Source organism: Gavialis gangeticus, unplaced genomic scaffold (genome assembly GCF_001723915.1).
Source record: "Gavialis gangeticus isolate Ggan-Ray unplaced genomic scaffold, GavGan_comp1, whole genome shotgun sequence".
Lineage (NCBI taxonomy): Eukaryota > Metazoa > Chordata > Crocodylia > Gavialidae > Gavialis > Gavialis gangeticus.
This window is the reverse complement of record NW_017729032.1, coordinates 29,136,833-29,164,003: the sequence shown is the minus strand read 5'-3', so window position 1 is coordinate 29,164,003 and position 27,171 is coordinate 29,136,833. Positions and strand designations below refer to the sequence as shown.

The 27,171-nt window shown below is 43.5% G+C and overlaps 1 protein-coding gene and 1 long non-coding RNA gene across 2 annotated transcripts in view; one reads left to right on the top strand and one right to left on the bottom strand.

The window, feature by feature from the left end:
- MMP20 (matrix metallopeptidase 20) overlaps positions 1–20,557 on the top strand; it is a 36,927-nt gene extending 16,370 nt beyond the window's left edge. Inside the window, exons 5-10 of the mRNA XM_019525452.1 lie at positions 2,999–3,160; positions 4,352–4,502; positions 9,983–10,119; positions 11,607–11,763; positions 16,828–16,931; positions 19,608–20,557. Coding sequence (XP_019380997.1) covers positions 2,999–3,160; positions 4,352–4,502; positions 9,983–10,119; positions 11,607–11,763; positions 16,828–16,931; positions 19,608–19,708 — 812 coding nt within the window. The 3' untranslated portion in view covers positions 19,709–20,557. The remainder of the gene's footprint in view (positions 1–2,998; positions 3,161–4,351; positions 4,503–9,982; positions 10,120–11,606; positions 11,764–16,827; positions 16,932–19,607) is intronic.
- LOC109303275 lies at positions 2,086–25,001 on the bottom strand. The gene is made up of 3 exons (XR_002099038.1): positions 24,991–25,001; positions 13,980–13,983; positions 2,086–2,833 (listed from the first exon to the last, which is right to left on the bottom strand). It is a non-coding gene; the product is annotated as an uncharacterized LOC109303275 (long non-coding RNA).
- Positions 25,002–27,171: the final 2,170 nt, after the last annotated feature.

The window sequence follows — 27,171 nt, the reverse complement described above, 5'->3', positions numbered from 1 at the left end:
TGAACACCTTCAGGAGTAAATTGGATGCTTATCTCGCTGGGATCCTATGACCTCAGCTGACTTCCTGCCCTTTGGGCGGGGGGCTGGACTCAATGATCTTCCGAGGTCCCTTCCAGCCCTAATGTCTATGAACTCTATGAGATCTATGAAAATCAGGGTTGGAAGGGACCCCAGGAGGTCATCCAGTCCAATTCCCTATTCAAAGCGGAACCATCCCCAACTACATCATCCCAGCCAAGGCTTTGTCAAACAAGGGCTTAAAAGTTTCCAAGGATGGAGATTCCACCACCTCTCTGGGTAACCTGCTCCAGTGCTTTATTACCCTCCTACTGGGAATTTTTTTTCCTAACATCCAACCTAAACCACCCTTGCAGCAACTTAGAACTATTGTCTGTTGTTCTCTCACCTGCCATCACTGAGAACAGTCTACCTCCATCCTCTTTGGAACCACCCTGTGGGTAGTTAAAGTCTGCTAACAAATCCCTTCTCAGTCTTCTGTTCTCCAAACTAAATAAGCCAAGTTCCCACAGCCTCTCCTCAGAAGTCATGTGCCCCAGCCCCCAAACCATTTTTGTTGCTCTCCACTGGACTCTCTCCAACGTATCCACATCCTTTCTATAGTGGGGTACCCAAACTGGACACAGTACTCCAGATGTGGCCTCATCAGTGCTGTATATAGCACAATAATTACTTCACTGGGTCTGCTGACAACACTCCTACTAATGCAGCCTCATATGCTCTTAGCCTTCTTAGCAACAAGGGCACAGTGCTGACTCATAGTCAGCTTATTGTCCACTGTAACCCCCAGGTCCTTTTCTGCAGAGCTGCTGCTTACCCAGTCAGTCCCCAGGCTGTAATGGTGCATGAGATTGTTCTGTCTTAAGTGCAGGACTTTGCACTTGTCCTTGTTGAATCTCATGAGATTTCTTTTGGCCCAATCCTCCAATTTGTTTAAGTCACTCTAAATCCTAGCCCTACCCTCCAGCATATCTACTACACTCCGCAAACTTGCTCCGCTACCATCGGCAAACTTGTTGAGGGTGCAGTCCATCCCATCTTTCAGATTGTTAATGAAAATATTGATACCAGCTGCCAGCTAGGCATTGAGCCATTGATTACTGCCCACGTTCTATCCATTGTACAGTCCATTCATCCAACCCATACTTCCTCAGCTTTCTTGCGAGAATGCTGTGGGAGACAATATAAAAAGACTTGCTGAAGTCAAGGTATATTACATCCACTGCTTTCCCTGCATCTACTGAGAAAATTAGCTCATCACAGAAGGCAATGAGGTTGGTCAGGTATGACTTGCCCTTTTGGAATCCATGCTGGCTGTTCTTAATCACCTTCTTCCCCTCCAAGTGCTTAGAAATGGACTCTTTGATGACCTGCTCCATGATTTTTCCAGGGACTGGTCTGTAGTTCCCTGGGTCCTCCAGTACCTCCCTCAATCACCACAAGTTTTCAAAGACTGGATCTTCAATCACATCAGCCAACTCTTTCAGCACCCTTGGATGTGTTACATCCTGGCTCCATGGACTGTATATGTCCAGCTTTTCTAAATAGTCCCTAACCTGTTCTTTCACCACTGAGGGATGCTCACCTTCTCCCCAAACTGTGCTTTGTGCAGTAGTCTGGGAGCTGACCTTGCCTGTGAAGACCAAGGTAAAAAGAGGCATTGAGTTATTTTCCTCATCATTTGTCACTAAATTGCCTCCCCCATTGAGTAAGGGGCCCACACTTTCCCTGACCTTCCTTTTGTTGCTAACATACTTGTAGAAACCCTTCTTGTTACCCTTCACAGCCCTTGCTAGCTGCAACTCCAATTGCATGCCTGAACAATATTCTTAAAAATTGAGCCAGGAGCAAGATCAAAGCACAAGCAACTGTTAAGCCTGGAGTGGGCAGAAAGTGAGGCCACAGAGCCAGAGAAGGGTCAGGGGCCCAGCACCTGAGAGGGACATAACCAGACAGGGACAAGGGGCATGGCAGACAGGAGCTAGGGGCCCAGAGCTGGTGCCTCAAACCTAGGTCCAGTATAGTGGGCCCTAGCTAGAAGGCCTAACTGAAAGTAGAGGGGTGAATGCCGAGAAGGCTGAAGCCCCAGGAAGAGAACAATGTTACTGTAACACCCATGAGACTTGGGGTATGGTATAGGGAAGGATTGGAGCCATACAATTGCCCCTACAGCTTTAGGTGCCCTGCAGGGCAGGGTCAACCAGAGACCCAGAGAGGGGCCTGAGACCAGTAGAGGCCAGTAGGGTGCCAGGGAACCCCAGTAGGGGGTTTCATCTAGACTGGTGCCCATGTGAAGGTCTGTCAGCAGCCTCCCTTTTACTATTATTATTATTCTATCAAGGTGTGGGAGGGGTGAGAAGAGAAGGTACCCCAGGGGCAGAGCAGGGCACAGTTTCAGAGACACTGGGGAAACCCTGACATGCTACAGTTTCCCTCATCTCTTTTCTTGTAGGCACTTTCTCCTTACTTCTCCTATGCTCATTTCCCTCAGTTATCTGGGCAAATTACCAACCTGTTGCTACTGATCTTCAATGGCTCTTCATCCACTGCAAAACCTAGGCTTAAAGCCTCCATCTCTTCCAGGAAGGTGCCCAATAACAACAACCTTTCTTGATGCTTCACAAGTCTAGTTAACACAACAACCCACACCAGGTCAGCTTTCCTGCCACGAACCTCTGGCAGGCTGTGTACTGTAGACAATTTCCAGTCTGCCAGTTTTCTTGTTTGTCACAAGATCAAATGGTGAGTGCCTTCATCCCAGCTGCTGGTGTTGCTCCTTGGTAAGTTCAAAACTCAGTATAGCTTGTTACTGATACTTAGGAACCTATGTCACACTCCTAAGTCATTTCAGCACTTTGGAAAATTTTACCGTGTGTTTAGCTTGAATAAATATTGGCCCATGAGTCCGACCTGCATTACTTACTTTGGATGTGAAAAACCAACTGTTTGCACTGGGAAATATTTGCTTTGTATTATTTAGGATTTAATTTATTCACTGTTGCTGCTCATGAATTTGGTCATGCGTTGGGGCTCGGACATTCTACTGATCCATCTGCTTTGATGTATCCCACCTACAAATACCAGTCTCCATTTGGATTCCGCCTGCCAAAGGATGATGTAAAAGGGATCCAGAAATTGTATGGTATGTATTATATTTTCCTGAACTAGCAAAAAATCACTGAATACACAATAAAAGAATCATAACTAGTTTCCAGCCTGCAACTGGTGCATATTGAAATTTGATAAATCATGTATTTTATGCTTAGGATGGTCAATAAATCATGTTTCTATCATCTTGTTGATGAAAAGCTTACCATGTAAATGTGGTAGAAGAATTTTCTTCTCCGGTTATATCAATTGGGATGGATTTCCTATGTAGTACACCAGAAGATTACTACAAGGCTTCATTTTTCTCTGGAGCAATAAAACCTGATAGGGGCAGATGAGTAGCACCATATTTGATGCAGTTAATTTTCTATGACCCCCAAATTGTGAGCACAGGCAGGCTTCCCACTTTCTAACTGGGTGTCTTGCTAAGCCCTCATTTCTGTGGCTTAGAAATTGTCTTATATATATATTTATGTTATAAAGCATCTTAGTGCATGTAGCTGCCCATATTAGAGACTCATTCAAATCCCTTAGCAATTCATATAACTTTGTATTTGTCATTGTAGTTTTCAAGCATATACATAAACAATCTGGGCCATTCCCAGAAAGTTATGCAGACAATGCCACTGCTCCAAAGAGATGCTATTCCAATATTGCACAAGTGAGGGTCATAAACAAGAGAGAAGGAGTACATAAGATTTAAATGAGGAAAGGAAGCTAGGTTAGTATGTTCTGCAAGCTCATGCCATGTACAGAAAACACTATGTCAAAAAGCACTGAGGCAGGTATTGAACAATCTCTGAATATTCACCTCAAGATAGAATAGTGCATTGTTCCTATTATAAAACAGATTACATTGATTATTTGTTCTGAGAATAAGATGAAATATTTTAGAGGCAAACAAAGTATATTGTGGCTAGACAATAATGTTGAGGTTTGCCAATTTCATTACTACTCTAAGTGGCTGCCATGCTATGAAAGCAAATGGAACTGCACCAGCAGATACCAGCACAGAAATTATTTCACCTCCTCAGTATAACTGCATGGAGTAGTGCTGTAGACATTAGAGTTGTGCATGGTGGCTCCAGCAGACAGTGGAAGAAAAGTATCTCAAACATAAGCAAACAAACAAAATACATAAATACACCCAATGACCAGAAGCACTGAGCATATACAGAAATTTGCACCATCACAGTAAAAACTCTTGTTGTTGTTGTTGTGTCAGGACCTCGGAAATCTCGGGCAGAAGGGCCCAAGGCACCACAGAACCCTCCTACAAACCCATCAGGTCCATCAAACCCAGATCACTGTGATGCTACCTCATCATTTGATGCTGTCACAATGCTGGGGAAAGAACTTCTGTTCTTCAGAGACAGGCAAGGTTACATTCCCTGTGTCATCCCATGGTAACAGTATATTAGAATATGTGCTTTTTCTCCCTAGGAACCTAGACATGGGCTACTGAGCACCCTCAAAAATGCCCAGCTCCCACCCAAGCTCTGATTCACACTGGAGCTGGAAGGGCTGAGGACTAAATCCTATTTTACTAAATCCAGTTTCAGAACTGCAAGTTCTGGCACTTGCTCATTGTTTGCATTCTATTTCCACCTGTTACGGAATAGGATTCCCCAAGGATGTATACCTTCTACAAGTAAAATGGAGGAGAAGAAGAAGGAGGAGGATTCTACCATCTTTTAGCCAAATAACCCTGTGACTCAGACATTTAGCCAGGCAGTGGAAGACTTGGGTCCTAAGCTTCCCTCACCCAGAAAGAGTTGGACTCTACATCTCCTACTTCCAAGCAACATGCTTTTACTACCAGGCCATAGGCTAGCCATTGCCTGGTGCACCCTCAAGCCATCATCTTGAAGCTAATCCCCAGGGAAAAGAAGGAATATTTCTATGACCAGGAGGAGAACAAGCTAGAGAGTGGTTGGTTCAGTGAGGGGGACACTGCCCTTGAAGAAGAGAGCCCTGATTTACACCCCCCATTTAAAGCCACAAGACTTTTCTGTACCTTGCATTTAATGTTTGTTGGCTAAAATGGTTATTCAATGGTTGGATGGTTTCTTCCCCATTGACAGTGGAAGCCAGTGCCAGAACCCAGGGCCTTCTTCCTTCCAGGGTGGTGTCCATCTCATTGACTCAAACACCCTCTATCTTGCTAGCCTCCTGGTCCCACACATAATCCCCTCCTGTCTGTTAAGTGGTCCTTCTTCAAGAGAAGGGCTTGAGGGTGCTCTTGGCAATGGCCTGGTTATTAAAGGACCTTGTTAGCAAGGGGGAGAAACACGTTCTAGTGGGTGAGGAAGTCCTATAACCCGGGTCTCCTATTTCCATGGCAAGTGTCTTAACCATCTTCTCACTCTCACCAAAAGTGGTGTTACAATAACTGCAAAATTTAGCTACTGGAATACCTCAGAATTACTGAAATCCGAGTTTCTCTGCTTTCAACTTTGGTATATGTTAAACAAGCAGTAGATGATGTGTGCTCTGGCTGTGATAGAAATGAAACATTTTTTTACCATCACATGCTGAAATCCTGGCCTCACAGGCTAAATACAGACAGTCAAAAAGCCTGAGGCTGAATCAATTCAATCTTTGTAGGTTAGTCTAAGCCAGGGACAGGCAATTATTTTGAGCGGAGGGCTGCTTACTGAGTTTGGCAAGCCTTCAAGGGCTGCATGACAGGGAGCCAGGGGCAGATAAATATTAATTTTCTAAATTTTTTTAGGAGCCCCAAAGGCCAGATAGAATGGGAGTGGCCCCGGCCAGAAGCCAGGGGGTGCTAAAGCAGCCCTCCCTGCTGGCTGAGGCAGACACCTTGGGCTAAGGCTAGCCAACCCACTCTTGGGAGGTTTGCAGGGGAGATGCAAAACATCCTGGAATGCTGGGGGGCTGAGAGTTAACTTGGAGTTGGAGGGAATCTGGGACAGAAGTTCAATAAACTAATTTAACCTAAATCAATTAAGTCTGATACTACATCCATCCAGGTTTATCTTAAACTGGCCATTTTGAAAGCCGTTTATGTGCACTGAACTTCTGTAGTGTTGCAGATTTGAACTGGTTTCCAATCACTTATACCGGTATATATGTACCTTCTGTTCCTAGCCATAAAAGCCATTAGCAAAATTACTATTAGACTTGGATTTAATCCAACATGGTGAGGTAACAGACTGGAGAATGCAAGTTGTAAGGAAAGAGTGAGCATCTCCCATTGTGCAAAATGTTCTACATGACCACATTAGTAACCTCCATAACAGAAAAGTCTTCAAAAGCTTGTAAGTGTGGAAGCAAATACACACATTCCCTGGATGAGTTTCAGTCTGTGTTGATCACTGAGAGCTTAGTGATATTTTGGGAAATTTGGGCTGCAGATGGTATTTGTCTCTGTTTCCCTTCAAATTTACCATGGGGCAACTAAAAGCTCTGATTTCCCTGAGGAGCACTTTACTTTTACTTTGGTCACCTGTATGGTGCAAGAGCAGAGGCCAGAGGTTCTGTACTGCTTTGAGGAATGTCACCTCCTTTTTTTACTGCAAATATGCATGTCAAGTGGCCAAAAAGACACCTGTCTTTGGTGGCAAAAAAACAGATGACATCCCCCTCAGTAGCAGCTCCTGTCCCGCATGCTGCCATCTCGTCTCTCCCCTTCCTGCTGCCAGAGCTGGAGCTAGAGCTGCTACAGATGGAGTGGGAGCTGCAGCGAAGGAAGTTGAGGAGCCCCTACCTCCACTCTGCATCCCCACCCCACCCTTTCCTTAGGCTGGACTTGGGGCTTGTGCCACTTGTTGTTAGGATACTGCTGTAAACCCAAGCTCCAGGACCCCTGGCTCAGCCATGGCTCTCTGGGTGTTTAAGTTCCTAGTAAGAGCTGGAAGCCTAGAAGTCCTGGAGGCCACGAGCCTCAGAAATCAGGACTGGGAGTCCCACATGCTTGGCAGAGAGCTGGAAGCCCTGAGAACTGCATGGTTTTGAGGTTCCTGGCTCTGAATCAGAGAGCATGGAAACACTGAGGTCCCATATAGGACAACCCATAAGGTAGGGCTAGCTCCCCTAGTACCACAGACTGTAGAAGGCCTATATTTTCACCTCCAGTTGATAAAACTGTCCCGTTGACAAAGCTGACTCAAGGTCATGTATTTCAAGCCCAGACTTCTCCACAGACCATGGGGTGAGCTGTCATGAAACTAGAAAGGGGTCTGATAGATTGCTGCCTGTGTTTCGCAGGCACTTTGTCAAAACGAATGCATTTCAACAAAATTCTTCTACTTCAGTTTTCACAACCTGTTTGATTAGAAAATTCCTAACTAGTGAGCGGGCATGGAAACCAAATTATCAGAAATTAACTGCATCCTTTACTGGTATTGTGCAGCATATGCCATATTTTTTTAGTTTTGTATTTATCTCAGAAAACACTGTTTTCATTTCAACGTCTCATAGAAAAAAATGGCAAATGCCTTTTATTCCACAAAATAATTTCCTTTTAAGGAGTTACTCTATGTCACTGGTGAATCATAAGCACTATCTGTACTAGTGAAAAGGGAAGCATGACCATGGCTCTTAATACCAGTTCAGTTTTTTCCACTGAAGATAATATGGAGTGCCTGAGAACAGGTACTGGGGTCACCCATGTTCATTTGAGAGCTACGATCAGCCCAGACCAAGTAGTTACAATAGGGACAGTCTGCTCTGCTGAGGACTCATGGATTGTGTAACTTTTTCACACAAGTCAGACATACAGGTAGCATTTTAGCTGAGGAGAATTGAGGCCTCAGATTCTGGAATCTGATACCTACATTTCTTGAGCTCCTTTTCAAATCCCAACTACAAACCTCAGTGTGATTACTTCCAGTGAGGATCAACAGGAAAACTTCTTTCTGCTTCCCCCACCCATCCTCTTTCCTGTATATTAATTTTGATATTGTTTTTTGTTTGGAAGACTTACAGAAGGCTTTAGAAGATTTTAGGGAAGAACTTGAGTAGCCATTGCCTGCTTGCACAACAGTTGCAATTTCACAGCTGGCTAACAGAAAGTCACAAACCCACAAAGGAAGTGGGGAATAACTCAAGAAAATCTCTTGACAGTAGATGCTGCCTGTTTGAGACAAGCATCACACATCAGTCCAAAGACTGAAAAACCAATGCTCCAGAATTGCTTAGAAATAAAAATCCCCTATTTACATTCTTCCTGAAAAGAGTGCTAGACATATAATTTCCCAATAATGCATTACATTTTGAAAGAATAATTCCTGTTCTTTAGAGCAATCTACTTCCCCCCCACCATGTGAAGTATTCCTTGTGGTACAGGAAGACAGAGACATGGCTGTAGACCATACAAAGTGGATTCTTTATGGAAACCACTGACATAAACACAGCGCATCTACTCATGCACTTTACTGTGCATTAGACTAATTTAATACACAGTTAAGCATTACTGTCTACACATGCACTACAATTAGTGTGCAGTAGATTAATTCACTCTGATGTAGGATAGTCAGACACAAGTACTATCCTACACCACAGTAAAGTACTGCAGGTACATGTATGTGTAGATGGTGATGTCAGAATTACTTTACTTCAGCTCAAATTGAGCCAGGGTATATTCAGTCACATTAATTCTACATGCAGATGCACTCACTGACACTCTTTAATGTACTTTTCTATCTGCCAAACTAAGAACTACATGAGAGCAAACCTCTTGTATGTGCCCCAGGAAAGCCATTAATATCACATCAAAATTAAGCATGTGCTTGTGTGCTTTGCTGGACCAGGATCCAACTAAATGCATTCTGTGATGTCTAAGGATACCATGCAGGCCCTTCCAAAGTCTTGGCCTAGAAATGCCAACAATGGAAGCTGTTGCACAGAGAGGACACTGGTGTCCTCCAACCCAGTTCAGAGTAAATCTTCACAACACTGGGCATGTCTACATATGCCCCTTTAGTGCCATTGTTACTGCACTGTAACAGCCCATACTGTGCCATGCCAGTGACGCAGTTATTTTTAGCCCCTGCATTGCCATAGCAATGCGCTATAACAGCGGTTCCCAAACTCTGTCAGACTGTGCACCAATTTAAAATGATACACTCTTAAATACCATCAGCAAATTTTTGTCATATAAAGTAATTATAATAAATCTGTTAATGCGTACCACTGACAGGTTGTCTGCATACTACTGGTGGTACCATGGGCAACTGGTGCCTCCTGACTCTGGAGTGGGCACCAGTAGCCAATCGCCAACCCTGGAAGCACTGGTAGCAAAACTGAAAGTGCACCAGCTGGTGTTCCCCACCCCCTGGCCAGCAAGGGCCAATATCAGGGGGCTACATGCCCCCCTGTGCCCTCCCTACACGTTGCCTATGGGTGGTACACATACCACATATTGGGAACCACTGCGCTATAACAAGGGAGCACGTTGCTATTGCAAAGTAGCAACAGCATCAAGGTTTTTGCCCACAGTTGCTACAGTGATGTTATATCGTGTAGATGCATCCACTGTGATCAAAATGCTCATAGGTGATCTGGATAGTGTTTCCACCCTTTGGGAATTCTGATGGAGTTGCTCCAGCAGTAAGGACAGATTTCTTGAAAGTAACCAATATACGTAAGGCGATAGAAGCTAGAGAGTGACTTGATTACAAAAGACTACACAGTCCCAAACAAAATTTTAATTAATGTAACATCCCATATTTACCTAATGGAGAAGTAGGACTGATTTTTTTTTTAAGGTGGAAAAGAACTAGAGCTGGCTGGAAAACACTACTGCATGCTTCTTGGTAAAGCAGGGCTATCTGCAATCCAAGCAATATTTCAAATGTTTCTTCTCCAACTTTTTCTTCTCTGTTACAAATAGGTTCTTCTGGAGGAGACAGGCTCAGCTGACAACAAACGTCTGGCCAAACACTATCACTGGCTCCTTTCCTCAGCTTATGGGAAATGTGGATGCTGCTTATGAAGTTGCTGAGAGAGGAGTGGCTTATTTTTTTAAAGGTCAATCTTCCTTATGAATTTGGATAAGAAAGTTCAGGGAGGGAAAATCTCCCAACTTTCCAGCCTCTGGAAAGTTGAACGTGTTTCCTTTGATCGCCAGCTACATCAAACCTGAAGACAACAGTTTCTTCAGCTAAAGAGAGCTGCTGGAGGAAACTAAGAGACAGAGCTTATTGGTGCATATTCGGTGCCACAATAGCAGTGCTACAATGCTAGTATGTGAGGAGCAGGCATGGTCAGTATAACACTGCAGTGGTATGTCTCAGCCTGGTTTTGTCTTGCAATATATAGACCTATCCTGTAATCTATTATGTCAAAGAGCCATTAATAGCAGAGAAAGACCCATGTGTGTGAGTTATATTTAATAACCTTAAGGAGAAAGTAAGCAACACCCCACTTTTTCTGTGTCACAAGGTTTCATATTTAATGTTTAGTTCTTAGCTAATTTACAGCAATACAGCAAAGTTTTCTTGATTCTGACTTGAATGGTTATATCTGAATTGCTTCAGTTTGCTATGAAGATAGGCAGAAGCAGAGCTCAGAATACCAGAATTACTCCTCAGTAGAAGAATGTTATCTAAAGGAGACTGGGTTTTTGGTTGTAGCCGGGTTGGTCCAAGGACATGGGCAGGCAAGGTTGTTTGAGTAGATGGGATATCTGTTATTAGACCAACTGAGTAGAACTTTTTTCAAACTAAGTGGAACATTTTCCCAACTATTCAGTTGGTCTAATAAAAGATATCACATCTACTCAAAGAAACTCACAATTTAAAGGAGCAAAATTCAAAAAGCAACCCCCACCCCCCCCAGATTACAAGACTATTTAATAGCTACAAATGCTAGAAGGGACAATTGGAACCCCCAATCTCACATCCTGCTCTAATGTAGGCCATTGTATTTCACCCATAATCCTTGCATCAACCAAGTTGAGCTAAAGTATCTCTTTTAGAAAGGACTGGAGTGTTGGTGTAGCTGTGATGCTCCAGGAACTGTGTAAGTGGCAAGCGTTTAGTGTGATATCTCTAATTCTCCTAACTGTATAGTTGGGATAGTTACTGAACAAGCTTTTATGCATCAAGTGTCCTTCCTCTGGTCCTTCCTCAAGAGGACATCACAGAAAACGTCCGGCCAGCTTCCCCCTTCTCCTTTACAGTGAGGGGGATCCTCACTGTATGAGTGCTTCTGCTGACAGCAGTAGTGACACTATGACAGAGAGAGAAAGACAATCTGTCAGGTAGCCAGGTCCCAAGACAGTTAGGACCTCATAAGATACTATCCACATGTTAAGGTACACTTAAAGACTAATGAGCAGACAATAAAGGCATTAAAGTACTGATGTCACATGGCCTACATGAGTCATTCCCCAAATTGTGCTGTGCACCAGTTTTGTTAATTTAAGTGGGATTTTTTTTCTACAGTTAAGATGGACAAATTGGATCTCAAGAATATTGCAGAGAAGCTGATAGTCCCTGTGTAATGTTTTGTAGGTCCTCATTATTGGGTAACTCGAGGATTTCAAATGCAGGGATCTCCTCGGACCATCTCAGACTTTGGGTTTTCAAGAAAAGTTCAGCACATTGATGCAGCTGTCCACCTAAAAGATGAAAAGAAGACACTCTTCTTTGTGGGAGATGAATACTACAGGTGAATTCTTTATTTTCAGTTATTTTAGAATTGAAACAATATTATTGTCCAATAAGATAAAGGGGATACAAATGAAAACACTTTAATCCTATTTATGTCAACAAGAACATTGAGGACATGGAGAAGTTAGAAAGGGTGCAGAGGCAAGTGACAAAACTAATAAAGGTCTTCAGAGGCAAGTCACACTGGGAGAGGCTAAAGTAAATAGGAATGTTCAGTTTGCAGAAAAGGTGCTTAAGAGGAAATAGGATAGCAGCCTTCAAATATCTGAAGAGTAAAGAAGAGGGAAAATACCTTTTCTCTTTTACTGCAAAGAGTAAGACATGGACCAGTGGCTTAAATTTGCAGCAAAGTAGGTTTAGATTGGATGTTAGGAAAAAACTTCTGCTCTGTTAGAACAGTGAGGCAGTGACCTAAGGAGGTTGTCAACTCTCCATCATTGGCAGTTTTCAAGAAATGGTTTGGATAAGTATTGGTCAGGAATGATCCAGGAGGAGCTAACCTGTGTTCTTTATTGGGTATTTCCCATGCTTGTGGGCTTTGCTAGTTACCGTATGGGGCCAGGAAGGAATTTTTCCCCCCCTTCTGCTGCTACATGTGCTCCTCAGAAGCACTGGGAGTTGGTTGCAGCCAAGCCCTGAGGATTGTGACTGGGATATGCCAGTGCTCCTGCCGGACCTTAAATTCAGAGTTTTCTAGCTAGAGGGTCTGGTCCCTCCACTCAGTATCAGACTGATTATCATTTTGGAGTCAGGAAGAGATTTGACCTTGTGGTCAGATTGGTATGGACTGTAGGGAGTTTTCCCTTCCTCTACAGCAGGGGACATGGCCCTCTCCCTTGGATCTCAAGTGTATATTCAACAACGCCAATAGCAGCAGGACACTAGCCACCGTTGTCTCCCTGCTTTAACTGTGGCATGTTAGGGTGTTATGTCTTGTGAGTGTGTCAGGGTTGAATGTGTAGCTCTACTAATAGGTTAGTGTGATGGGATTGAACACCCTCCACCCCCAAGGGGCGGCCATAAAACCGTTTGGCCACATGGCTCCTGCCCTACTCTGGCTCCTCGGGTACCCTTCCTCTTTTCTCTCCTGCCATGCCTTTGTTGGAATACTTTGATTACAAAAAAGAAAGGCTGCCCCAGGGTCCCAAAGTGAACCTTTGTTTTGACTGGCAAGTCCAGGATCCTGGATCCTGCTGCTTCCAATGTTGCCTTTATGTACACAGTGGACCCTCCTGGACCCATCCATGTTCCAGGACACCAGTTGCCTAAAGGGCTACTCATGGCCTCTGTCCACCCCTATAGATTATTTCATGGTGCTACATGGATAATTACTGTTATGCTAATAGCTCCATTGGCATTTACAAGTTAGTGCTTGTTACTTGCTACTTTTTGGTACCATGTGCAATAAAGAAACCCTTGCGGAAAATTTCAGTCAAGTATGTTCACTGAGTCAATGCCATCAGGAATGTATTCTATTTATGAGTGAGAACTGTATATCTACATTGGTTGTCAAAATAAACATTAATACAGTTCAACTTCCAGTTTTGAAAGTTTTTACCTCTTTTTGTCCTTTTTTTCCAAGTTGGTTGCTCAAAAAGCAAAGGAACATTTTTAATAGATTGTATGAAGGGGGGAAAACAACAGAAACTGAAAACTAAAAATTTTTATTTTTTTCTTTTTCCTTCACAAAAATAGGAAATTTCTCCCAAAAATCTCCATGAAAATTTTCATGTTCTAAAAAAAAAGTATCCAAAGAATTGCTTTTGACCAAAATAATCTTTTAGCAGATTTTCAGATAGCCTAATTTAAACTTAGTCCACACTATTCAAATAGAAAACAGAAAAGACAAAGAGTGGGTGTAATATTTATTTTCACAGCTGCCCAAACCAATAAGCAACCATATTGCTTCATTCCCAACAAGCCACAAGCACACCTGTGAAGGGAGTATTAAAGTGATTAGACCTTGTTGTGCTAAGGCATGTGTACTTTTCTTAAGTTCAAGGATTCTGCAGTAAGTCAGGGTTCAATTCTGGGCAGATCATACAAATAAAAAGCAATTAGCAGTGTTTTCCTAGATTATGTTTATAGACATGTTTCATAATGTCCACATAATTGCAGATACAGGCAGACCTGGATAGGCTCGAGAGTTGGGTAGACCAGAACCAGCTGAATTTTAACACTTCCAAGTGTAAGGTGCACCATCTGGGTGTAAACAACCCTCAATATACATATGGGCTTGGTAGTGACATCTTGACTTACACCACAGCTGAAATGGACCTAGAGGTAATGATTGACCATCGCATGAATATGAGCCGTCAGTGCAAAGTGGTAGTCAGCAGGGCAAAAAACCCACTGGCATGCATCAACTGATGCATCTCATGTAAAACTAAGGAAGTGATACTCCCGCTGTACTCAGCCCTCGTGAGACCTTAGAGTACTGAGTCCAGTTCTGGGTGCCGCACTTCAGTAAGGACGTGGAAAAACTTGAGAGGGTCCAGAAAAGAGACACCCATATGATCATGTACTTGCAAGGCAAGCCATATGAAGAAAGGCTGAGGGACCTTAGCCTCTTTAGCATAAAGACAAGAAGGTTGAGAGGCGACTTGATAGCGGCTTACTGCAATATCAGAGGAGTGCATCAGGAGTTCAGTGACCAACTGTTCACTAGGGCACCCCCGGGGAAGACCAGGACCAATGAAGACAAACTCCTGGAAGGCTGCTTCAGGCTTAATACCAGGAAAAACTCCTTCATAGTCAGGGTGACCAGACTGTGGAATAAACTCCCTCCAGAGGTGGTGCAGTCACCTACCATGGTGGTTTTCAAGAGACTGGACAGTCACTTCACTGGGGTCACCTAACTCTAGTTGTCTTCCTGCCTAGAGCGGGGGAGCTGGACCCAATGATCTGCAAGTTCCTTTCCAGCCCCTAACAATCTATGAATCTATGAATAAGTGTAATCCTTTTATATAGTCCCTCTGACACCTGGGTTCCCATGAAAGACACTGGTTAACAATGGCATCTAAATGCTTATATGTAACACCAGAACTGACTTTCCCTTTCACTGGGCACATCTACATGTGTCCCCAACTATGTAGCAAGCACAAAATAACTACCCAGCTACTGTACTGTAGTAGTGGCATCATCATTAGTGCCCGCCAATGCTATAGTGATGTAGCAACAAGCTACATTGCCATAGCTCATTGCTATGGTGACATAGCGTCTTGTGTAGACATGCCGACTGACGTAAGAATAATACATAGATCTGAGAGAAGTGGACTTGATATATACATTTTTTACCAGTCCTTCAGTTGTCCTAAAACTACCCAATAATTCAGCAGTTAGGTTCTGTTCCCTCGACTATTTGCTGTCCTGAATTTGGCCTTGCTAAAATAATTTGATCATTTGTTTTTTCAACTTCTTTAAATCATTAATAGAAATGTAGCATCCCCTTAAATTATTTTGTCTTACTCATTTGTTTATTTATTAGATGTACGTGCCATTCTCCCCAAAAGAAGCCCAAGGTGGCTTACAATAAAAAACAGATAAATTATAAAGGGTGTGTGTGTATGTGTAAGTGCGTCTCTGTGTGTGTGATAGACAAGCTCCCCAGGCAATGCCCCAAAACGTGACCCTGAAGGCTGAAGGTCTGCCCAAATGTAAAGGCCTTATAATGCTTCTAGAAGATGACCAGACTTAGCGTTTGATAGACAACAAGTGGAAGGGAGCTAAGAATAGACTGCTGAGAACAGCACATGAACTCAGTACAATGATAATACTTGCAGGATGTTGCTCTCAACTGACTTTAGGGATTGCAATGGAACAGAAGGGAGAAGGTGGGCTCTGGGGCCCCACATGACCCCCATCCAGCCCCATGTGCTGGGATGAGGCACCATGCTGCTCTGCACTCTTGATACAGCACAAAAGGACATGCTATCCAATACATGGATCTCTCCTGGGACTGGAAATTCAGCAGTTGGGGAGCGGTACTACTGCTCTCCTGCTACCAAAGTTTCAGATCCAGCTCAGGAGTCCCCTTGGCTCAAAAACATGGAATCAAGGGCTGGACCTTGGCCCCAGGTCAAGTGTGGAGTGCCCCGCATTTATGAGTGTAATTGTACAGTATTGTACACCCTGATCACTTATACTGAAGGCAATAGACAGGGACCGCAGTACATCAGCAACACAATCCAGTGAGACTGAGTAGGCCTGATGCAATTGTATAAGGGAGAAATAAAGGTTCCCTTATGTGAAGTTGGTGGCTGTGTTAGAGTTAGCTTTATCCCAGGGACTGAATGGAGTGCAGTGAATACATCCCAAGTCACAGTTTTCTTCCTGTGAAGATTTGGTAGGGAGTAAGCAGAGTTATGGCCCTATCTTTCTCCATGTCCTGTCCAACAGAGCTAGCCATCTTATTGTCAAGGAGTAAGCAGGATCCAAGGAAGATCTGAAGCAGGTTCCCCCATGTTCAGGGCTATGATTAAAATGTACCATTTACCTCTCCATAGGCTTTACAGTGAAAGGTAACTGCCATTCCAGGGTGTTGGTTGTAGCTGTGTTGGTCTAAGACAGTGGTTCCCAACCTTTTTTTGCTGTGACCCTAAATTGACCAACAGCAGGGCCTCCTGACTCAGTGCTGTGGGGGCTGCTAGGAGCAGAGTGCAGTGGTAGCAGCAGCTTGGGGGCGAGGGAGCTGCCATTTCCCCCTTTGTGCACAGCAGCCCTACCCCACCCGCCCACTGCTCCTGGGCTACACCCATGCGTGTGCATATGTGTGTGTGTGCAGGCTCTTCATGACCCTACTGAGGACCCCCTGCGACCCTGATTTGGGTCACGCCCTGAGGTTGGGAACCCATGGTCAAAGGACATAGGCAGACAAGGTTATTTGGGTTTATGTGATATCTTTTAGATAGTTGGTCTAATAGAAAATATCACATTTACCCAAAGAACCTTGTCTGCCTACCATTCCAGGGACATTTTTAATCTTCAGAGAAGACAGAGGTTATATTACTCTATTCGTACAGTTGCCTTTATTGATGAACTGTGATATTCTCCTCTCCTAAAGTTATGATGAAGCAAAAATGAGGATGGAAAAAGATTATCCAAAGAGTGTTGATGAAGAGTTCACAGGAATCACAGGGAAAATAGATGCAGCAGTGGAAGTGAACGGTGAGTATTTATCTATAGATCCACTCACACACACAGAAAATGGACACAAGCCTGTCAATCACTCCTCAGAGATCATTCTGGTGTATGCCAGCGGGGGTAAAGAACATATGCCCAGATCTTCCACTGATCTAAAAGTGCACAACTTGAAGATACTCTAAAGATCCATTAAAGTATTGTATTAATTACAAACCCTTGGATATGATATTCAGTTTAAATGAGCTTTTTCATTTAGTTTTTTATATATTTTGAAATTCTTTAGTGTTCCCTCTTAAATTTTCTCTTAGAAAAATGTGGAAGTAAAAGAACTGTGACATCTTAGTTATCTTTATAATATCATGTATCTTTGTTAATTGAAGTAAAGCTAAATATTCTTTGAATGCAAATAAAAAAAGAGGCTATTCAGACACAGAATGAAGTAAACTCTACAAATCAGAAGTGCAAGGAGTAGAATTCTAACCCAAAATACCATAATTTATGTTTGGCTTCATTGTTAGAGTAATTGCAATATGCACAAAGTAGCTGATCTATGTTGAAGACAACATCCTACTGCTGGTCATAGCAAATGGAGTTTGATCCTAATTTAAAGGTCAGTGCTTTACAGTTAAAAGTCACAGGTTCAGTCCCAACAGTAAGGTTACACAGCAGTGACTGCAGCTTGTCTAGACAGAGATGAACTGGTTTTAAACTAGCTAAGATACTAAGTGCATCCGTGACAGCACAAACCTTAGCACAAGCTAACTATTACAATGTTTACTCAGCTTCTCAGGCAAGCTAGTTTGGTTATGCTGACATGGTCTGCAGGCACAATAGTGCTGAAATGTAAAACTGTCAAATTCCTGGCCCTTACACAAGTAACCCATTGGCAGCAGAAAATGAAATAATTTTTTATCAACATGTAATTTATTAATAGACATTTGCTAGCGTAAAGAGCTTGAAAGCAGCAAAGAACAACCAATACAATGACAAAACAAATATATAGTAACAACTATAAGGTACATCCAATAAGCTATTTATGCTAAGTACTACTAAGAAGCTTATATGTCCATACCCAGTCAAACAGACTCATATCTCATTATGCCTTCTAGGCCACAATCAATTGCTTCAGCACTGAGTCATAGTAGATACTGTATCTAGGAGTTATGTCTGCTGATGTTTATTTCACAATGATTATTGTAAAACTCTTCCTAATAACAGAGACAAAATATACTGGTGGTTTTACTATAATGCCTTTTAGTGCAGTCCCATGCCAATATACCCAGTGAAGTTTAAGCTATCTAGTTTTGGTACTGGTAGTAGTTTAGCTGCACTGTAACCACTTTAAAACCTGCCCAAGCAGTAGAATAAACTCTCAAGTGGTTGGCTCACTCTGAACAACATGCTGCTGGCTACTAGTTTAAAGCTAGATCAGGTGTCCCACACTACACTGCAGCCACAGCAGGGACTGACATGTAGATGTACTCCATGTTCTGGCCTATTTTGTGCTCTGGCACATGAAAATATTCAGCCCTCTTGGGCTAGGGACAGACATACACAAAGCCTGAGCCTGAATTAATTCAATCTTTGCAAGTTAGTCTAACCTGGCTAGAATAAATCACTTTCTAACTGTACAGACATCCCAGGCATGCACACATGTGCCTGCAGTGGCTTAGGCTAGAAGCTGGGGTGGGGGCACTAGAGCAGCCCTCCCTTCCCTTCCACAATACTGGGCTGAGGGGGGCATGGCTAGACCCCAGAAGGATGCTCTGATTAGCCCATCAGGGAATTGGTAACACAGTGTTTATCACCCTTAACTCAGTGTTTACCAATCCATTAAGAAAATAACAGAGGGACATTACCAGCTACCTGTTGATTCTGCTGGTTGATTCTACCTGTTGACTCAGCACAGATCATAGCCAGCATGTGGCCTGCTAGCTAATACACAGACACTTCTCATCAAGGCAAGTGGGAGGGTGGAAGTCCTGCTTAGCAGGGAGTGGTGAGGAGGAGGGGAGGGAGAAGCTTGCAGTCTCTGCCGGACCTGCAACCAGGGAGCAGAAGGGAGGGGCCAGCCCTGCTGTGGAGCAAAGAGCCCCACCCAGCCCAAAGCGTATGCCAGGATGCTAGGGGAGTCTGGTTTATCTTAAACCAGTAAGAGGTCTGAGACAGACATAGCATAAACTGGTTTCAGCCAAATCAGTTAAGTCTGATACTACATTCAACCAGGTTTATCTCAAACCGGTTTCAGCCATTTTTAAACTGGTTTATGTGTACTAAACATCTGTTCTGTTACAGGTTTAAATGCATTTCTGATCACTTAAACCAGTTTATGTGTAATGTCTGTCCCTAACCTTCAGGGCCCAATCCTGGTGGATCTTCTGGACTTATAGAAATAACCAATAAAAACACTGCTTGATTTTGAGTCTGTCATTTTAGAAACCTCAAGGTCTAAAGGTGCCATTCGTCACACATCATCATGTCACAGTGGCTGCTTTAACTCTTAAAAAAAAGAGAATCCCCAGAAATGGTTGGTATTTTAAGTGCTTCTGTAATCTACTCATATACCCTGAAAGTCAAACAACTGTCAAAAAATGAATTAAACAGCCTGATACACATCTATTAATACATGTACAGTATTGTATTACAAGAGGGAAGTTACAAAAAGTTAGTTTCTATAACCAGTATTTCCTTTTTTTTAAGGATTCATTTACTTCTTTTCTGGCCCTAAAGCTTATAAATATGACAGAGAGAAGGAAGATGTGGTTAATATTGTGAAAGCCAGTTCCTGGATTGGTTGCTAAACAAACGCTGAGACAGATCACAAGTGAAGGTGGAAGAAACTGAATGTTTCCTGAGAAGAACTGAATGTTTCCCCTGAGAAGAACATTTTGCAGGGTGAATGTTATAGCTTAGCCCAGAAAACTATTAAAATAAATACGTTACTACAGTATTGGAAAGTGTAGCAGTCTCATCTTAGAAAGTCCTGATCACATGAATTTTGTAAGTCTGTCCATAGATAGAATTAATTCTAAATTAAATTAAATAAGAAATCCTTTCTGACCAGTCTTCAGTGGCCCATGTGAAATAAATTGTTCAATGGCCAGGTGCTCCAGTGAGAGAACTACAACTGTAACTGATATGAACTGACTCCTCCTGCTGGTATCACCAGAGACACCCCTAAAAAATGTGAAGGAAAAACTACAGTGCTTTGCTAGAAATGTCCCTACCATGTCAAATGAGACAGAATGGTACAGGGAAGTTGGCACTACTGATGTCTATGCTTTCGCACCTGTCATCAGCCCAGCTTTTATTAATGGCAGAAGGGATGTCTGAACAAATTTGTTCATCCTACAGACTATATCTTATTTTGTGTTGCTTTGTGCATGAGATTATTTACAGAAATGACACAACTATTCAGTTAGCAAGTGTAGGCTGAAGTACTGACACACTTGATTGATAGCCCAGAGATCTCAAGTTTGAGGCCACAGCAGAAGTGCTCATGGTACAGACCTGTCAGATTTCAACGAAATCTGTGAGTTCTGTGAAATACTTTGTCACAAGAATACAAAAAGGAAGAAAGTTAGCAAGAAGCAACACTGGGAGATTTGTATATTGCATGAATATGAACAATAAACAATCATGATACAGTCTATAGATTTACAGCAGCAAATTCTGGAATTTCCTGCAGCCTGCAATAATTACCTAATTAAGCACAAAAGGCTTGTTTAAACACTATGAGCATAAGACGACTCAACATTCATTTCCCCCCCTACATGAAGCTCTCTGTTCACCACTAACAAAAGCATATTAAAAAAGGACTGGAAGGGACATTAATACTTAGTTTGCTCCCCTGTGCCAACATAAACTCAAGTACACCTAAACCATGCCTGACAGTCTGCTGTTAAAAACTTCCAGTGACAGAGATTTGACAGCCTCTCCAGGTAATCTACTCCCTTGCTGAACTACCCGTATAGTAATAAAGTCTTTTGTGGTGTCTAACCTAAAATTTCCTTGTTGCAATTTAATTCCATTTCCTTTTGTCCTGTCTCCAGGAGACAGATGGAACATAGTTCCTCTTTGCAGTAACCCTTACATATTTGAAGACTAGGCGATGTGAAGCTTCGGGTGCTGATTTGATTCATAGGAGATTCGGCCTGATTCAGTGGCTGAATCTGCAGATCCATATCAAATCGGGGGCTAATTAAAAGGTCTAAATCAATTTGAAGCTCTCCAAATCAATTTGGAAAGGATTTGGAGAGCTTCGGCAATTCGGGCAGTCCCTCCTCACTGCAGCAGGGAGCTGGACCTGGACTCCATGCTGGTAAGTAGGGGGTGGGAGAGGGGGGCTGGAGGAAGGGGGAAGGGACCATGGGGAGACCCCTACCAGGCTCCATCCCCTGCCTCCTACCCCAGCCCCCCTGAGCATCCCCTGACAAAAAAACCCAAAACCCCACACTCACCAGCTGCTGCAGAGGCCTTGGATCTTCAAGGGGCTTGTGGAAGAGCTCCCCCATGTAGCATGAGGCAGTGGGGGGCAGTAGGGATTGCACACACACACACCCTCCCACCAGGCAGGAGCCAATGAGTCCAGGGTTTTTTATTTGGTTGTTTTATAAAGGGCTGGGAGCTGGAGTGGGCAGGGCAGCCACGGGGGCTGGGGTTGGAAGAACGGGCAGGGGTCAGGGGGGTCATGATGGAACTATCCCATGTGGTGTGTGGCAGTGTTGGGCAGGAACCAGCGAATGGGGGCTTTTTTTCCAAAGAGCAGGGAGCAGGGTCCAGGTGGGACAGCCATTGAGAGGGGGCGAGGGACGGGACTGATTCGGAAATTCGTCTGATTCGGCAGCAGCTGAATCTCTGAATCAGATTCAGCCGAATCGATTAGGGACACTGATTCGAATCACTGAATCGAATCACTGTCCCCCAAGTTGGCCGAATCTGAATCCAAAGTGAATACTAGCCGCTTCACACAGGCCTATTGAAGACGACTATCTGTGCTCAGTCTTCTCATTTCCAAACTAAAATGCAATTCATTCAATTTTTCCTCATAGGTCAAGTCTCCTAAACCTCTGATCATTTTGTTTGTTCTCTTCTGAAATCTCTCCATCTGGTCCACATCTTTGTTGAAATATCGTGCCCAAACTTGAACATAATACTCCAGTTGAGGCCTTACCAGTAGAAGAACTACTTTCTGTATCTTACATACATCACTCCTGTTTATACATCCCAGTGTGGTAGTTGCTTTTTCTTAATAGCATGACATTGTTCATGTGCAGTTTGTGATAAGCCTCATGTCCTTTTCTGCATAACTGCTGCCTATCCAACCATTCACCATATATTTGTGAAGCTGACTGTAGTACTTTGAACTTCCTTTTGAATGGCATTCTATTTATTTCTGACCATTTCTCCAGATGCTCCTTTTTAAAATCTTATCCTGTCCCCTGAAGTACTATGAACCTGCTCCAGTCAGCAAAAGTTTTTCCAGTACAGATATTGTGCAAGGCTGCCTACAGCTATACTAGGAAGACTCTTTTAGAAGTCCTGATGTTGGAACATGCTAATACAGGCAATCCTCGGACTTACGACACAATTGGTTCTTGAAAACTGCATCTTAAGTTGAAATGTTGTAACTTGGAGCCAATTTTGTCATAAGAAACAATGTTATAAATGGGGGATTGGTTCCTGAATCAAGGCCTGATACCCTATTTGCACCAAAAATACCCCAGAAATTTGTACTCAATCAATTATAGATAAATAATATAGCTACATTAATGTATTTATACTGTAAATAGCAACCATATTGATTTGGAAGCACTACTTTGAGTTGGCTTTCCTGGACTTTTTGAAAGGCTCTCGGTTGGAGTCTTTGAAGAGTTATTGGCCGGAGTCTTCTCAGGAGTCTTGGACGCAGGTTTCTCTGGAGATTTGTCTGCTTTCTTAAAGAAAGTGTCCAAGGAAGTTTGGACAAATGTTCTCCAGGGAGATAAGCGATGCAGCGAACTTGTTCGCTGGTGTGGCGTTGCATCGGATCAAGTGTTGTAAGTCGAACCTGACATCATAAAGTTGAAACAGGGCATCAATTTATAAATGTTGTAAGTGCAAAACATTGTAACTCAAAACATTGTAAGTCAAGGACTGCCTGTATTTGATTGTTGTAGGCCAATAATACTGTAGCAATTCTGGAAAACACTTATAGGCAGTTTTGGAAAACTCAGAGATGTCACCTGGCCTCTGCTCAGGCTAAACTATAGAAGTGTCCTTTTTGGCTAACAGAACAATCTAGAATCATTCTGGAACCTGCCTATCTTCTCTGCCTGTCTCTCAGCTTGGAAATTTATACAAAAGATGCAGCATATAATTTCATTCCCAGGTATCTGCAGTATATAAAATGAGCCCTTTAGTTTCTCATCCTACATTCTAGTGACTTTGTGTGTGAACATTATAAACCAGAATTGTGCATACTGATTCCAATTTCTGCATGCTGGGAGCAATTGAGTATTTATCAGTATATGCTTAGCTCTATAAAAACATAATGGAAGCTGGTTTGGGGCCCATTTGAAAATACAGTCCCAAAATATCAGGTATGCCGATAAGCAGTTGTTCAATGCAATACTAAAATAAGTTACTAAATTTAGCAGACTGTATTGAGTAATCCTAAAAAGTCATACAAACAGATGAGGAAATTGATTAAGAGAATTTGAGAGACTTGTCCAAAGCCACAAAGGTATAAGAAATCGTAATGACGCATTACCACAGTGCCAGCCAGCTGTGTAAATATTTATACATAAAGTATTTTATATAGAACTGACTGATGCAAGGAATAATTGTTCTTTCAGTTTTTTGCAAAATAAATGAGTGTGTTGTAATTTTCATTAAAACTGAAAAGTGTAAATTACTTGTTCTCTTTGGTTGATAGTCTGAATGATTTTTACTAAGGTGCATGCTAGACTAAAATTACTGGAAGTTAGAGAAAGAACATGCAGCTTCATACCTCCACTAGTTTGTCTGAGTCTGCCAACTTTTAGCATGCAGTAGGATGAATTCTAGTTCACCCACTAAATGTCAACTGCATAGCTGCCAACAAACTTATATGGCCTAGAAGAACAGATTGACTTTTATTAGTAAATGTTTAGGATTGGGAATCCAAAAAGAAAGATGACAAAGCCAGTAGGGAAATACAGATCGCCTGAGCAAGGGACTAACAATAGAGGGATGGGGGTGAGGAGGGGAATGCAACTAGGTTACAGGATATACAGTGTTAGCCAACTAAGCCCAGGGGTGGGGGATGGGGGAAAAGGGGAAGGGGAGGGAGGGGGTTTGCAATGCTGAGAGAGAAAGGAGATAGATACACACAAACCTGTTACAATGGTCCACAATGGTGGAAGAAGTGGTTCGAGGGAAGTGTCTCAGTCCATATAGAGTCTCATCGCGGGGGTCGTCTTCGGGTGGAGCAGGGTCGTACGTGCTTGAAGAATCCTCTCGAAGTAAAGGTCCGTCTGGCACAGAGCGGGGGTGGTTCAGGCAGTCTACTTTTCCACAGAGCCATGCATCTCTCCTGTTTCAGTGGGCAGCACTTAGACAGCACTGAAACAGATTGCTGTTTACCCAAGAGAGGCATGGATCCTTCAGTGGAAAATTTTAATCTCTGTCTGGTCAGAATGCTACTTTCTCCTCACTGTATGATGCATATGCATCTTAGCAGGCCTGTGACTATGAGGCCAACTGCATTTACCTACCAAAGATGTTACTTCTCCTCCTAAAATAACATAGCTATTAGAGAAGTCACCCAGGATAATGAACACCTGGGTTCTAGGCCCCCTTAGTCTCAGGACATTTGGACCCACACTTCTTATATCCCAGCTAAGTTTCCTAATCCCCAGAGTTCTGGGGCAAGATTTTCAGTACCTTCCATCCCATGCCCCAACCCCAGAAGCTGGACTACTGGATGTCTAAGAGGGGAAGAGTCATTGGGCTAAAACGAAATAGAGGAAGAAGGGGTCCTATATGATGGTCCCTGTTTCTAAGAGTCTTGATGCATCTACATGAGATGCTACGGCACAGTAGCAACAAGCTACTGCACCACAGCTTGTTACTACTATACAGTAGCATTGTTAGGCACTAAACACATGGTGACAATACTGAGCAGCAGCATCAGAAAAAAAATGTGCAGTGATGGTACTTGCTTCTTCAAGTCCTGAATGACTGTGCAGTAACAACTGTGTAGTCTGCCACTCATGTAGACATGACCAGTGACTATTTAAGGCCAAAGGTATCACATACAATGGTACATTTCTGTAGATGTGCCACTAAAAATCATGGACTGCATTTCTAGAGATGTGCTGCTAGTCTGGACTCCATTTTAGCAACAGGGGACAGGATCTGGCCAAATGGATTTGCATCACTGCAAGTGAGAGGAGCCTCTGGTCTACAGTGATCTGAAAACAAATGGCTCACCAATCCTTAGTATGTCCATTCTGCCTTGCTGTGTAACTTGGGCATGTGGGCTAAGTAGAAAAATTCGGGGGCATTAGGGGGAGGTTAGATCAATTCAAAATGGCTGCCCAATATCAGGTAAGTCAGGATGGGGGAGGCTAGTGGGAGGTTGGGGGTCTGCCAGCGAATGGGGAGAGGCATGACCAATAAGGGTGGGCTGGGCAGGTACAGCCTGCAGGTGTGGGGGGTTGAGCCAGTGCAACCCACAGGTGGGGTGGGGGAGTAGACACAATCTATTGGTAGGGGGGGCAGTGTGACCCAGAGGTGGGGGGGGCAGGTGCAACCCATGGGTGGAGTGGGTATCCCAATCCAGTAAAACTATACCCCCATCCCTCCCACCCCTTACTTGCTCAGCTCCAGCAGAGGCAAATGCTGATAAAGGTGGCTGAACCCTGAGCAGTTTGTGGGGGTTGAAAGAGTTGGTCGGGTGGGGGGCAAGGGGCTGGGGAGGCAAAAAATAACCCAGTGTGTGGGGAGGGAGCAATGAAAAGAGCAGTCCCAGGCCTGGGTTTTTCCAGCCCCAGGGCTATACAAGACACTTCCATGCACCAGTTTGACCTAAACTGAGTAAGTTTGATACTACATAGATCCAGGTTTATCTTAAACTGGGCTCCACAATTTTTAGATCAATTTGTGTACATGGAATTTCTGTAGAGTTGTAAGTGTAGACAGTTTACCAGTCACAGACCAGGTCTATAAAGGGTTTAAGTCCTCAGCCAGGGTGTGCTGGGAGTGGAGGTGAGGGAGTGGGGGAGAAGGAACCCTCATTAGGCTTCCCCTCCCCAACTCACTGCTCAAGGGGTGGGGAATGTTGCCAGCCCCCAGCCCCTAGCACTCTGAGGCAAAGGGTGAGTGTGGGAGGAAAGACAGCTTCTGTGGACTGCATGCATCTGTTGATGATATTAAGCTTTTCAATCTCCCTCTCCCTGCTTCTTCATACTTTCTGCAGCAAACTGATAGGCACTGCATTCATTGCAAACTAGATGATTCCTTACCTCTCTCTGTTCCCCATTGAACACTGACAGCAAGCCAGAAGCCATCAGGAAGTTTATCAAAACACAAAGCTTATCAGCCCATCAAGAAAACAAAGCCTTTGTCTCATTAGTTCAAGCTCTTCTTAAGCAGCTTTTTACAAAGCATTTGTAAGGAAGAATTGGAGGGACATTACTAGTTGACTTGTTGATTACTTCCAAAAAGCCCGAAGTGGACACTGTTCTGTCTGCCTTTGTTCCAGTTAAATTGGAGACACACACACATAGACAACTCTCAACATTAGTTAGGAGGTGGGTGGCATGACAGTGACCAGATGCTGAATGGGGTCCATGCAGTAGCTTAGCAACAATGGGGGTTGGGAGGGGCATGCCAACCGGGGGGGAAAGGGGCCTGCTGGCTGGGCCCTCCAGAGGTACTCACAGTTTCATAGTTTCTAGGGTCAGAAGGGACCTGAGTAGATCATCTAGTCCAACTCCCTGCCATGGCAGGAAAGATTACTGGGGTCAAACGACCCCAGCAAGGTGTTCATCTAACCTCCTCTTAAAGTACCCAGGGTAGAAGCCAGCACCACTTCTTTTGGAAGTTGGTTCCAGATCCTAGCCACCTTGACCGTGAAGTAGCGCCTCCTGATATCTAGCCTAAATCTACCCTCTGCCAGCTTGTGACCATTATTCCTGGTCACTCCTGGCCGTGCTTGGGGGAACAGGGACTTCCCCAGTGCCTGCTGATCCCCCCTGACTAGTTTGTAACAGGCCACTAGATCCCCCCTCAGCCTTCT